The sequence below is a fragment of the Pseudorasbora parva genome, chromosome 16 (genome assembly GCF_024679245.1).
Source record: "Pseudorasbora parva isolate DD20220531a chromosome 16, ASM2467924v1, whole genome shotgun sequence".
NCBI classification, from domain to species: Eukaryota; Metazoa; Chordata; class Actinopteri; order Cypriniformes; family Gobionidae; genus Pseudorasbora; species Pseudorasbora parva.
Window position 1 is genome coordinate 28,788,956 of NC_090187.1, and position 14,940 is coordinate 28,803,895.

A 14,940-nucleotide genomic window follows, 5' to 3' on the forward strand; every position below is an offset into this window, starting at 1 on the left:
GGTGTCAATCTTGATAATACTTTAATAATAATAGTACTTTGTTTTCTGGGTCAATTTTATATTCACAAAGCCAGAACCATTCACTGTAACCCCAATTTTAGAATGTCCCCTTTTACTTTAAGAAAATGTCAAAAACATTTGAACACAAAAAGGAGCCTTTTATTTTTCATGTTGACGAAATTTTATATTGTGTTGTCATGTCATGATGTCCGCATACATTTTTTTGTGTGAACAAAGCCCTTGCGTCGCTTCATAAAATTAAGGTTAAACAACAGGAGTCACATGGATTACTTTAACGATGTCTTTACTACCTTTCCGGGGCTTGAAAGTGGTATAGTTGCATAGCCGGTCATTTGAGGGACAGAAAACACTGATTTTATTAAAGAGATTTTCATTTATATTACAAACAAATGTCTTAAGGTGCATTCACACGGAACATCTGCGTTAACATTCGCTTCACTGCTGTTGCTTGCGGCAAAACTTGAAAAATGTTCAACTTTTTAAGCACCAACGCAGGCGTCAGCCAATCAGATTGCCTATGCAAATAAAGCAGGGCTTTCCTGTAGCTCAAACAGTAGAGTGTGCTGTTAGCAATGCTAAGGTCATGGGTTTGATCCCCAGGGAAAGCAAGAACTGACAAAATGTAAAATGTGTGCCTTGAATGCAATATAAGTCGCTTTGGATAAAAGCGTCTGTCAAATGCATAAATGCAAATACCCTAGCACAGACACTAGCCATTTGCGTTCTGGAAAAGTAATGCGATTGGCAGTTGTCACTATGACGATTGCGTCAGCACCAAGCTTCAGACACGCCCTCCGCCCCATGTGAATGCAGCGTTATGTTTGTGGAACGACATGAGAGTAAGAGACTTCTGACATCCTTTTTTAATTAACCCTTTAAATGTATAACTTTACTATTGATAAGGTTTAAAAATGGCTGCATTACTACAGTAACTTAAGTTTGAAAACTCTGTTTTTAGGTTTTGGTAATGAATGTGTAATGTGTATCTAAAATAATACTTAAGTGGCGATTTGAAATAATACAGTATAAATGGATACACATAGCAATGTTTCAGTTTCATGTTGACTTTAAATGCTTCCAGGCAGAGAAGTGAGTGAGTAAGGTTGAGTCTCAGTCTTTTACCTTCTCTCCTATCGTAATAAGCAGAAGTGGCTCTTATAGCAGCAGTGTACAGTGACAGTTTCTACACTGAAGCATTCTTTCCCATCCACTTGAACAGGATAAACGTTAGAAGTAGCTGTTGCTTCTGGTACCGACTGTTTCACAGAAAGCAATCTTTCTAAAATACAGTGAACAGAGATTGTGTCAGTGAGTGTTTGATGGGATGAGAGGTGTTATTATTTTTCTCTCCATCTCGAGTGCTCTATTACGTCCCTCTCGGTGACACACAAACGATGCGCACGCGCCAGCACGCAGTCTCAGTGACAGCCCCGATTGGGGACCGACACATGACCCCACTCTGGTTGTCTCGCATCCATCTTCACGCCCGATAAACTGCTCAGTGATTTTAAACCCCTAAAAACTGTCTGCTGGTAAACATACTTTCACTCAAACTTCACAGTCAAGATACATTTATTTTGAAACAAGTCCCTTAGGCTGTGTGATATAGAAGCATTATCACTTCATTCAGCAGGAATGTAACCATGCCAGCCTCATTCTTGAGACTAAAAGACAGATGGAGACAAAAAAAGAGCAGAGAGAGACAGAAAAAAATAGCACAGCCGATAAAGCTGAGGTATGCAAAAACTAACACTGCAGACGCTCCTTCTCATGATGAATTATAGTTTGGCGGATTACAGTCTAACACTAAAACTGCGCTTGTATTTGGTTCTTCTTCTTCTTTTTTTTTTTTTTTGGCTTCGTACCGTATGTGTTTAAACTTTGATACTTTCTAATGAAGTAATATTGACAATATGTTCATAGTTCTGTGGGGTTAGCATTAGTAGTAGACTTGAAGCTTCTTACTTGAAAGAAATAGTTCACTCAAAAACAACATTTCTGTCAGCTAATGTCATTCTGTACCCAGTGATTTTTTTTTTCTGTGGGACACAATAGGAGAACAGACTACCAATTTAAGTCATCACGGCTTACATGTAATATGAATCATCAGAAAGGTCACAACCACAACATTCCTCAGCAGCTATCATGTTCCTCAATAGCTGGATTCAGAAAACGTATTCCTACTGTTGAGGAAAGGAGCACTAGCACCAGTCTAAGTCATGTGCACCACTTGTATTAACATTTTCCTCCAATTTTTAGAGTTTGAAAGCATCAGGTCGGCTTTTGTTGTATAGGAAAGAGCATGAGCATTTTTGTGCTCCATGCAAAGTCCTGCAGGTTTGAAAACATTTTTTGGTTGACTCAAAACGTAAAGGTTACTGTAGAAATGTGCAAACATGAACAAGATGGAATCTGCGCTTTTAGGCTCTGCCTCAACGGTCTTTGGGATTCATTGAGCAAAATGTTGGGAAATGGTCAAACTCAGAAAGCATTGCATTTTACATCCTTGGTCTACTTTCACCCATTTCTTCAACAGAAACCGCATTTCATTGTCAAAGCTAGAGATCTTTAGTAGCAGTTCAGTTAAAATATCCTTTTAGTGGTTAACAAAGATGATGTTTTTGCATGTTTATGTGGACGGCTGTATAATCAGTGATCAGTCTTAGTAAAACAGTCCCTATTTGATGTATTATACTGACTTTAGGATGTGATGGTTCTTTCAACACGTTTTGATGCATTCTCAAATCACAAACCTTTAAACACAAGAACAAACTCGTGTATCAACACACAGGAAAAACTCAGATTCCTGGTCATACAGTACCTCGCTAAATACTTGTACCGTCTTCTTCCAATCATTCGGTGCAAATAATGACAATTGTGGGGTTGGGGCAAAGTCGCTTATAAAAACAAAAAGTGTCTTGAGTCGAAATGACAAAGTTTTTTGTCTCGTACAAAACCGAATCATGCTGAAATGGAGCTGTTTGTCATTTACACTGTAGATGGAGATGATAAGCGATGCTTTTCAAATTCATCCCATCCCAAAGATTTCCAGTCTGATGTCTTCTCATCGCTCTGTATGTTGTGCAGAAGATTTTACGTATTAGTGAAGCCACTCAGTTTTTTTTTTTCATCATTCTCCTTCCTGGAAACGTTAGTTAGTTCAAGCGTAAAATAAAGGTTCTAGAGGAGATGGAGAAAGTCAGAGGCCTCATGGGGAGGATGCTGGCCAAGAGTTGGTCCTCTCATTCCTCTCTGTCCCCGGGTCTCTTTGGCAGATGAGCAGATGGGGGAGAGAGTGGAAAAGAGACAGACCATGACTGACGTTTATACAGGATGGTAAGGTGTAAGCTGGGGAATAATGGGCATAAGGGCTGGCCAGCGGTGGAAGTTAGATACAAGAGGAGGAGCTGTCCTCCAGAGTCTGTCCCATAATGCACCAGGGCTCCTCCCTTGAGAAACATTCTTGTTAGGCATCATACTTCTTCCCGCTTCTGTGGATCTGATGGAACAGTGTCATGGAAAAGGCCATTCCCAACAGCTGAAAGGACAAAATCCAAACGAAAAGGTTAATATGACACACACAAGCTACATGTCAGCAAACACACACGGCTTGGTTGAATGGAGTCAAAACATGGGATGTGTTCCTATTTAAACACTAGAAAATTTAAAGAGCCCCTATTATGCTATTTTAAAGTTTCTTAATTTAGTTTTGGCGGTCTCCAACAACAGGTTTACATGCATCAAAGTTTCATTTTCTCATAATATACAGCTCTGGAAAAAAAAAAAAATGAAGAGACCACTTAACATTGAGAATGTTAAGTGGTCTCTTATTCCTCATTATCATAAATAATCTTCAGCTCTGTTCAGGAGGCTTCCTAAATCTCTGTGATTCTACACCGTAATGATGGCGTAAATTTTACATCTATCCAAGCGCAAGTCCAAATCGATGATGAAACATTGGAAGAACTAGTTCTTCAACCTGTACACTAAGGAGGCCATTTTTCAATAATGCTACTCAGTTTGAGGTACATTGAGATGTTTCAACTGTAATTCCTCACCATCAGCATTAACAAGTGTGCGTCCATAAACAAACTTGTGTGTGTTTGTGAGTGTGTGTCTAATGTATTGCGGTGCACATGTAAAACGGTTGACGTTAGCAAAACAAATCTTGCTCTATCCTTTATCTTTGCTCAAAGTAGTAAGAATGACAGACAATCTGCATTAATAGACCGTTTAAGGTTATACTGCAGCCCACAGCTGATTTACAGTAATATTTCAGTGATACCCTATAAATATTAGAGAGATTAGAGATTTTTGAAATATGAAATGCTTGTTTATAATACATTACATCATTTATAAATTAATTTATTCACCTTGTTAAAAATTAGCAAATGTAAAAATTATCAAACAGGATTGATAAATTCTGCACAAATATGGGGCATGATACCTAATGGAAAATATTTTTTACCTATTGTTTTTATATAATTTAATACATTTTTAAAGCTGCAGTCCGTAACTTTTTTGCACTATAGTGGTTAATAAACAGAACTGCATGCGTCTTGCGAAAGAACATCGCAGCCAGAGCTACTTCTCTCTGTTTATGTCTATGGCGGATCACGCAGGGACTGTGCTCCTCCGCAGCGGTACCAAGCAGTCTGGCCTGAAATAGTCCATAAGTGTACCATAATGATTCAGGGTTAGATAAAAACACGGTTTGGAAAATGGATTCATGTTGTACATTCTCATTATATCATTTTTGTAAATCTTGAACACAAAAAAAGTTACGGACAGCAGCTTTAAAGCATAGATGTTTTGACATTTATTTTTAATGTCATTATGTTGAAGTAGATGATTAAGTTGTGACTTTTTGTGTGTGTGTGTGTGTGTGTGTGTGTGTGTGTGTGGGGGGTTAATTTTTAAACGGTTTTCTGAAGGGTTTTTAAAACCATGTCATGTCTTTGTCACAACTCATGACAGTTGCTAGTGAATGGTTTGGGACTGCCTTATGGTGCCATCAGTCAATCAGTGTTGTTTATCTTTTTTTTTTTTTTTTTTTTGCAGTTCAAGGGCCTTACTTATAAACCATGCGTCTGTACAGATTTGAACTTGTATTCTAAAATCCCTGTCAACGCTCATATTTATAAAAACAATCTTTGATGTGGAAAGTGCTTAGCGCCACGTTAGGGTCTAAGCAGGCGTACGCACTTTTCCTTGTGGCAGAGAGCCGGATTACTGCAGGTATTTGGAATTCTAAGCCATTCTTGCTGCTCGCTATTCTCAAGTAAAGGATTAAGACGTTGACTGCTGCTCTTTTATATGTTAATGACATTCATTAAAGGGTCGTTTTTTTTTTAAGGTGGAGACCTAAAACCATGGACAATTTTGAGATAAATTGCGTTTTTTTAATTTCACACCCAGAAGAGAGGTGCACACACACTTTTTCTGCATGTATTTGATCTCTGAATCACACGTACATACATTTGAGAAATTATCGTATGATCAATGTTTGACATTTTAAATAAGGCTCCAGGTGTTTTATTGTGTTTGGAGAAAAAAATGTCCAGTAAGTAATAGGGCTGTCAACACATATTCTAAATTCGAATATATATTCAAATAGTAAAAAAATAATAATAACGAATTTCGAAGGTGAACATTAATATTCGAATTAAAAAACAAAAAAAACAAATGGAAAAAGATGCCCGTGGTAGTAGGGGCGTGGCTGTCTGCTTTGTGAGGGTTCAGGGGCAGGTCACAGAAGTCGCGCTGTCACTGTTAAAAGTTGACGCGTCTTGCATGGAAGATGGCAGAAAGTGCAGAGCCCAACTCGACCGCAGCAGAGAAAGCGGTTTTAACCCTCCAAAATCTAAAATGCCATGTCTGAAAGTACTTTGGATTTTGGTAGGAGGTCAAATTGTTGAGCCGCGAGATAAAGTTGTATGCAAGCTATAGTTAGCATACCATGCCTCATTTTATTTAACGTTAAACAGAAACATTACTAAAGTGCAGGCTACTGTACTGACTCAATGGATGTTGCGTGACTAAAGGATAAATGCACTGGTTTATTTACCGTTTCATGTCAAGGAAAAGTTCTATGTTCAATTGAACGCTCGGAGCATTCAAATGTGCTATAAAACTTCAATTAATAATAATATTTGTTTCAATCACTGAATGATGGTTGCTATATTTGGGACAAGAGTCACGACCTAAAATTGCTTGCAAAAAACTCTTGATCAGCTCTTAAATGTTCTTCATTTAAACCATTATGCGCAGAGAGAGTGAGGTCTGCGGTCTTGGCCATGTAAGCTCCAGACCGTCAACAGCGTTCATCGCTCATGTACCCGCAGAGAACAGCTTCATCTAGTTGAGTTACTTGTTTTTGTAATACGTTGTCAAATATTTTCTTAAACTTAAATAGACTACCTATACAAGTAGTTATGTCTCTTTGTATTATTTGTCCTGTTATATTGACCTAATGCGTGCCATTGACAAAATGCACAACCAGATGTTCGAATATTCGTATTTTTTTAGCGGGAATATTCATATGTAATTTTTCAGCAATTTTGACAGCCCTAGTAAGTAAAGATGGAAGTAAAACAGATCACATACTTTCGGGGCAGCACAAATCAATCAAGCAACTGCCATTTAGATGAATGTGATAGTATATAGTAGATAATCACAGATAGTATTGTAGACCTTCTTGGGAAAATTGACATCATTTTGTAGAAGGAAAAAAAAAAGTTTGATGAAGACATGGAGGTGTCATGGAGGTAAACGGAAATGTGGTGCAAATATACTGACACTTTGAAGTTCATTTTTAGATCTCGCCTGGTACATCAAACGCACAGCGGTGGTCGACATTCCACAGCCATTATCTTAAAGCTGCAGAACAGCAGTTTTTATCAAGAGCAGGAAGCTCCAACAGACTCTGTGTGGATTCAATCTGATTTTCTCACATCTTTGAGCTTTAAAAGGTATCGCATCGCTTCTATACACTATGAATTCCCACAGACGCTGAACTTGTAAATCTTGGCAGACTCTCATGCAGACACACACTTCAGTGTGAGACTGGTGGAGGAGTCTAGGCCCCTAGCAACGTCTGACAAGCAGAGATGCACTGTAGTTTAAACTCATAGGGAAATGATTCCTTTCAGAATCCATGCATTTATAAGAGAAAGAAATACACTGCACTAAATAAGTACCATGGTATTATAAAGCTTTCTGGGCAGTGTAACATCGTACTTATATTCTAACTAGAGCCCGACTGATATGGGTTTTTGGGGGCTGATACCGTTATTAGAGAGTAAAAAAAAAAAAAAAGTATGTTATCGGTGTATTGGGCTGTATTCATTGTGTATATTATAGTACAGTACCAGTCAAAATTTTGGACACACTTTCCCAGTGACATTTATATAACAGCATATAAATCAAAACTGCCAAAAGTTATTGAATGAAATGTCGACCCAGGACAAGCTATATGACTGAAGATTTGGGGAGGACTCGAGTTGATGGACTCGATCTGTTTTTTGATCATTGGTCTGAATCCCATTTGTATGTAAGTTCGTCATGGTTTTCAACAAGATATTCTGTTGGCCATGAAACTTGTGAAAATGACCAAAAACGCTGGCAGGTATTGGTAAATTTCATGTTTACACTCACCTAATAAGACATGACCAACTATGTTTACGATGATACTTGACAAGACAAGGGATTTTGACAATTTTGTGTGAATATTCACACGCTGTGAGACGTGTGTGTGCGCATTAATATCAGTGGCATATACGGCGATATATCTGTGACATGCTCTTATCAGCTGATAAACTCTGCAGACTGATAAACCGGTCGGGCTCTAATTCGAACTTCACCATTTAAAAGTGTGGGGGTCCATTTGATCAAAAATTACAGTAGTAACTAGGTACACTGTAAACCCTAACTCAAAATAATTCATTGGACAAACTCAGATTAAATGAGTTTAATCAAATTATCTTCTATTCTTTTGAGTTCACGAAACTGCCACATTTTTTTAAGTATCCTGAATTATTTAATTGTTTTGAGTTCTATGAACTTGTTTCTTTTAATTTAGACAAACTAAACAGCTATTTCCAAGCATGCTTTGTGATGGCACTTATGGGAGAGTGCTAAAATCAAGTGTTATATGTTTTTTTTGCAGAATAAATGTTAAGTGGGAGATTTAGTAGTTTAATTTAATATTTTGCTATGCTAATTGAGGTTTCCCATCATGGTGACGGGTGAAGCATGAGCTTGGTTATAGAACAGGTATATTAAATGTGCTATTAGGGCTGCATGATAATGGTAAAAATGATAATCACGATTATTTTGCTCAAAATCATAATCACAATTATTGATCACGATTATTGTGTCAAAAAGGGTAATGTTGTTTACCAACCTAGACTTCACCCAGAAGGCCTGTAGGTGACAGACCGACTTAATTTAACCAACTATGATATTTTTGTTAGATGGTAAATCTACACAAAACACACGGTTTTGGGGAACGCTTTGTAATCTGTATTCACATTAGATTTTTAAAGCAACACAATTTGTTTGCAAATGAGACAAAACACACATTCAGATTGCCCAGCAAATTCTTAAAGCAAAGAACAATGACATTAAAAAAATGTCTGTGGCCAGGGACATTCTAAAACGCTTGACGTGAAAAATGCTTAATGTGGCTTAATGCACTGACAGTGATTATTAAAAGACCAAAGGCTACTGTATAGCAAAACAATTGAGCCCAGAATATGAACATAGCGCGTTTAGTTACACATTGTGTTTTCCTCCCACAGAAAACCGTTATAAAGAAAAAGCTTAAAGTCACTTAATGTAGCCTACTAGTAATATTAAGAGATCAAATTCTGCACAAGCCAATTTTTTTTTTTTGTGTAGTATGCTTTATTAATATTTAATGTTTACTAAGTTTGGTCTTTAAATGTCACTGTAGCCTACATTAAGCCACGCGTTTCCTTTATGGGAAAAAAATGCCAATTAAGCGCGTTGCATTCCTATTCAGGGCTCATCTGCTTTTCTGTACATACCGTAGTATGCTTTATTAGTATGGTGGTTTGTTACTAACACTACGTGTGGTTTGTTAATAACACTGTCTTCGTTAATTAAGCCCTGTTAAGCTTTTTTCACATTTTCATGTTGCGTTTTAGAACTTACCAGTGGCGATATAATTTTCAACTGACTAACATTATGAAAACTGCTAAAACCTTTAGGAACTTTAAAAGATAAAAATTGAATTTTCTGATTGAATTATCACATCGGCTGCGACGGTGCGTTCTGCAAACAGTAAGGCGAAGATTCGTGCATTTGTTGAAATTCAGGTTTGATCATGGCAGATTTAGTCACACAAATAGTGTCTTGTGAAGAAACAAAGACTGGCTGTGACACTTTCACTGAAGTATGATTTCGCTGTGGAGATCGCTAAACTCCAGCGCCTATGTTTGTTGTCGGCTCATCAGCGCTCCTTCCGCATTTAGAGGCCGCGTGTGCGCAGGGTTGCCAGATTGCATAGATTAAGTAAAACACCGGGAATAAAGTATATCCTTTTAAGGAGATAAGCTCTCTTTGGTGGATTTAAGCTCTTTGCATCTGGCAACCACAAGCATGGCTGCTAGTGGAGGCTCGTTATCTATGCGAAAACCAAAGAAAAAACACGTTTTAAGGATACATAACGGGCGTGCCGATATCGTGACGATTATTTGAAATCAATCGACAGAAGCAGATATCGTTATCACGATTAAAATACGATTAATCGTGCAGCCCTATGTGCTATATTGTCATACTCTTTCAGCAATTGCAATGCTATGCTAATGTTATAAAAAGCATTGCATTACCAATTAACATTTGTTAAATTAGCTAGTTATAGATAGAAGCTGGCCAAAACAGGACAAATGTGTCGTTTTCTGAGACAGCAGAGCGTAGCTAGCTTTCTGGAGAGCTTTTTGTCTGTTTAGGGCTACTGTAGAAGCATGACAGCACAAAATGGTGACATATACCCAAGGTGTATGTACAGGGATGGAAATTAGCACCCGCCACCAGCCAAATGCGGGTGATTTTGAGTTGTGGCGGGTAAACTCGCTTCACCTACCGGCCACCGTGGCGGGTAAATAAAAATACCGTTTCCCCTCTTTATAAACTGTGTTCAGTGCATGCGAGTGCGGCCGAATGTCCGAATATGACCAGTCGTTTTCGCCGTCATTACCCGGATGTAGTGCCAGAAGACGCGAATAAGAACTCGTGCTCGCGCTGAGAGAAGATCATCCGGAAGCGCGCACTCGTCTCACAGCGCGCAAATATTGAGTTCTCTTTCAAGTCTTGTGCTTAAACTGACAAACTCACACAAAAAGTATGCCAACATGTTCATCTTGATGAATATTCTAGCAGACATAGTCTGAATATGCCTTAAGTGCACTTTATACAGTCGTGAAAGATGACGCATATCCCTCTATTAGGTCTTAAAGGGGAAGTAGCCTTTACTGCTGTCTGTTTAATGTCAAACAAAAGGACATCACTCACTGCTCTTGATTGAATAGCTTTTGTAAGTTAAATAAGGATTAATCTTTCATTTAAACAGTTAAATATGCAGTTATTTTACATTTGATTACTTTATTCAATTTCTGTACCTTTCTGCAGGCCAGTAGACCTGTACATTATTATTTAATGTACACATGAGTGAGGTCGAGTTAAACATTTTAGTTTGAATTTTATTTTATACTGTGCATTGTTGCAATGTGCTAAATAAATATTTGCATAATTTGTAAATGATTTATTATTTGAAACTTTAATATTAATAAATTTTGCAATGCCTTGATTTTTAGTAAAGTTACACAGTCATAGCATTAGCCATAAATGCAATGGATAATTGGCATAATTTCTTTTAGTGCTTCGGTTTCAGCCAATAATTTTTATTTTGGTGCATCCCTACTGACAATGTTCTGCTCAGTGTGTCGTCAACACGCTTCAGGAGATGCCAAAACTAGTAGTTTCATTGTTGGTACTAAAAACCTAAAACTGGAAGCCATAAAAGACCACGAATCATCCAAATGCCACATCCAGGTAAAAAAAAAAAAAAAAGAGAGAACACAGAGCCCTACTCATTTAATGAAATGTATATCAGTTCATGGTTTGTGTGTGTATAAGAGTGAAAAAATGTCAGTATTTCATTGAGATTTGAGATTAAATAAACTGCTTAAGTATTGTAGAGCTTGTAGTATTAATTTTTCACGTGCAGTTACACATTGTCGGTTAAAAACAAGAAAGTGGCTGGTAAAAACATTGAGTGGCTGGTAGATTTTGAAATCCACCAGCCACAGTGGCCGGTGGACAAAAAAGTTAATTTCCATCCCTGTGTATGTAGATGGAAATGGCTCATTCTAAGGTAATAAAAGCATAATTGTCAATTATGTAAGGTCTTTATACACCACCGAAAGCATAGTCATGTATATTATATTGCATTTATATTAATAGATCCTCAAAAATACTACACGCTGCACCTTTAAGTTGAATGTATGAATGAACTTTCATTTTAATTTACCCTAACTTAAACATTTTAAGTTCTGTTTGCAATTCATTAAAATGCTCTGATACCAAAAAAAAACTGATACCGCAGCAATACTCGTGACAAAGAAACAGACAACAGAGCAGAATGGATTTATCAGAGAAGTGTATCTATGAAGTAAATGTATCTAACAGAATATTAAACAAATGGAAATATTCACGCACAACTGCTTTTGACAATTGAAGGAGTCGATTAAGTGCTCAGTGATTTTGCTCAGAGTTTGCCGAGTGCATCCCTTTTTTTTTACAGACATCGCTGAAAAGTTTGTAGTTCTGTCACATATGTCAATAGCAAAGAAAGTAAAATGAGGAACATATTACTACTATTTACTGATGGGAGAGCGAGAGAGAACTTCTGTTGCATGCTTTTGGTTCCTGATCACTCACTCAGCACACATGCATCATAAAACTAAATGGCCGCACTTTATATTAGGTGGCCTTAAGTACTATGAACTTACATCAAAAAATAAGTTCACTGGCCCTCATTTATCAATCTTGTGTAGAAACTGGTGTATATGTTGGCGTAAGATTATGCTTACACTCCTCTCATCGCCTGATTTATGAAGCTGTGCGTACCTCTGCAATCCAGGTGTACGCAATACTTGCCCTTGATAAATGTGGCGGCTGAAAACGATCGTCATTAGAATAACACGCCCCTATATATTCAAGTCTCCTCCTCCTCCACGCCTTCATTTTACGCCATGGACAAACAGAAGATGGCAAAGAAGCGAAACTTCTCCGACGTGGAGATCGGGTGCGCTCAATCATCTCACTAGTCCACTAGTCAGGGCACTGATTAGGACATAAGTCAATGGGCTGACTCCCTGATCAGTGCCCTGACTACTGAACTAGTGAGATGATTGAGACGCGCCCAGCGAGACCATCACACGGGAAGTGGAAAAAAACCCAAAATTGTTTTATTTGGGAGTTTAAAGAGTGGGATTAAAGACACCTACAAAAACTAAATATGGACCCAAATTACGAGTAGCTACTCTTAATAGAGTGGAGGTTGAGAAGCGCACTCCAGCAGTTTAAATAGCTGTTTGGATGATAAATTACCATCACAATATATTATTTTACAGCACGTTTTGAAACAATTAGCATTTAATTTCGTATCACGGCACATGTATTGGGGTACAATAGTGATGATGATGTGATGTGGAGTAAGATTCATTCACATTAATAATTACATGACAATTTGCAAGATTCTTCTTCTTATTATTATGATTATTATTCTTAATGACGCTTGTTATTTAGAAGAAGATTATTATTATTATTTAAAAGAAGATGGTCATTTTTATTATTTTGTCAGTCTGAATTATTTTAGTCCCAGTCCGTGCGCAGCTGCCGGGCCAGGCGGGCCTGAACCGTCAGATAAAGCGCACAGGCTTGCGACTGGAGGAATACATATGCCTACAAATCAAACGCTTTGGTAAAGTCACACAAATTAAACACTGACGTTCATGTTGCACAAAAATAAACACTGAATGTTGTTGTTGTGGTTTTTAACAGTGGGTCATATAGCATATCTTGTCAGTGTGTTTTGTGGTGTTAGGAATTGTTTTTCTGCGCATTTTCGCACTAACTCCAAACGTGCGTACACCACCTCCTGAGCTGGCGTAGGATTTTAGCGGGCCATACGCCAACGTCCATATTGATAAATCTCAAAGTCACCGTGGGTTTGGGTGTACGCAAGGTGTACGCTGGAAATTTGGTGTACGCACTTTTGATAAATGAGGGCCACTGTACTTACTGTGTTCAAATTGTTTTGCAAAGCACTTTTGCTGATATTGAGGTGAGATATGGGTAGTGTTAGGGACAGGTGTGGTGGTGTGGGTAAGTTTAAGGGTAGGGTTAGGTGTAAGGGAAGTGCCAACTGTGTAATTACAAATATAATGTAATTATATTACATAAAAAGGGAAAATAATTACAGATATAATTACATGCTGGTATTTGTTTTTTTTTTTTTTTAAATGTAAGTACAATGTAAAAACATGTATGTACACAATAAGTGCATTGTATCAAATTATTAATTACAATGTTAGTACATAGTAGTTAAGGTCATCTAATATAAAGTGGGTCCAACTAAATCGTATATATGTAAGTAAAAACATTAACTGTCACATGATTTATGTATGACACGAAAGTGGCAAAGTAATCACATAATTTCTACAAATATTCGAAGCGTGTGTCCAGAAAGCTGCCTCTGAGCATGAATAGCCTACTGAATTTAGTTCTTCTTGCACTTCATGTGTCACATTTTAGTTATTTTTGTTAGTGTGTTGGATACGTGCAGCTCTTAAAGTGACAGCAGCCTAATAACCCCACTGCTGTCTTTGTCCTTAAAATTCATCTAACAGTTTCTTTTCTTTTCGGCTATTCCCTTCGGGGGTTGCCACAGCGAATCATCTGCCTCCATTTTTTCCTATCCTCTGTATCCTCTTCTCTCAGACAGACAACCTTCATGTCCTCCTTCACTACATCCATAAACCTCCTCTTTGGTCTTCCTCTTACCCTCCTGCCTGGCAGCTCTAACCTCAGCATCCTTTTACCGATATATTCACTCTCCGTCCTCTGAACCTGGCCAAACCATCTCAACCTGGCCTCTATAACTTTGTCTCCAAAACATCTCACATGTACTGCCCCTCTGATGTATCCATTCCTGATCGTATCCATCCTCGTCACTCCCAAAGAGAACCTGAACATCTTCAGCTCTGCTACCTCTAGCTCTTCCTCCTGTCTTTTCCTTAGTGCAACTGTCTCCAAACCATACAACATCGCTGGTCTCACTACTGTGCTGTACACATTTCCCTTCATTCTTGCTGGTACACTTTTATCACACAACAGACCTGACACTTTTCTCCACCCATTCCAACCCGCCTGCACACGCTTCTTCACCGCTTTTCCACACTTCCACACTCTAGACTTTCTTCCACCTGCTCCCTGCTCTCACTACAGATCACAATGTTATCTGCAAACATCATAGTCCATGGAGATTCCTGTCTGACCTCATCTGTCAGTCTGTCCATCACCACCGCAAACAAGAAAGGGCTCAGAGCCGATCCTTGATGCAGTCCTACCTTCACCGTGAAGTCCTCTGTCTCACCTACGGCATACCTTACCACTGTCCTACTGCTCTCATACATATCCTATATATCTCTAACATACTTCTCTGCCTCTCCAGACCTCCTCATACAATACCACAGCTCATCTCTTGGCACTCTGTCATATGCCTTTCCTTTCTTCATTCTCTTCAAAGCTCTCCTAACTTCACCCTTGCTAATACTTTCTACTTCCTGGTCAACAATATTTGCCTCTACAACTCTTCTCTCCCTGTCATTT

General features: G+C 38.2%; 1 protein-coding gene across 3 annotated transcripts in view; it reads right to left on the reverse strand.

The window, feature by feature from the left end:
- Window positions 1-2,519: 2,519 nt before the first annotated feature.
- tspan9a (tetraspanin 9a) overlaps window positions 2,520-14,940 on the reverse strand; it is a 324,934-nt gene continuing 312,513 nt past the window's right edge. For all 3 annotated transcript variants that reach the window (XM_067420224.1, XM_067420225.1, XM_067420223.1), the window contains one exon: window positions 2,520-3,559. In XM_067420224.1, the coding sequence (XP_067276325.1) occupies window positions 3,488-3,559 (72 nt within the window). In that variant the 3' untranslated portion in view covers window positions 2,520-3,487. The remainder of the gene's footprint in view (window positions 3,560-14,940) is intronic.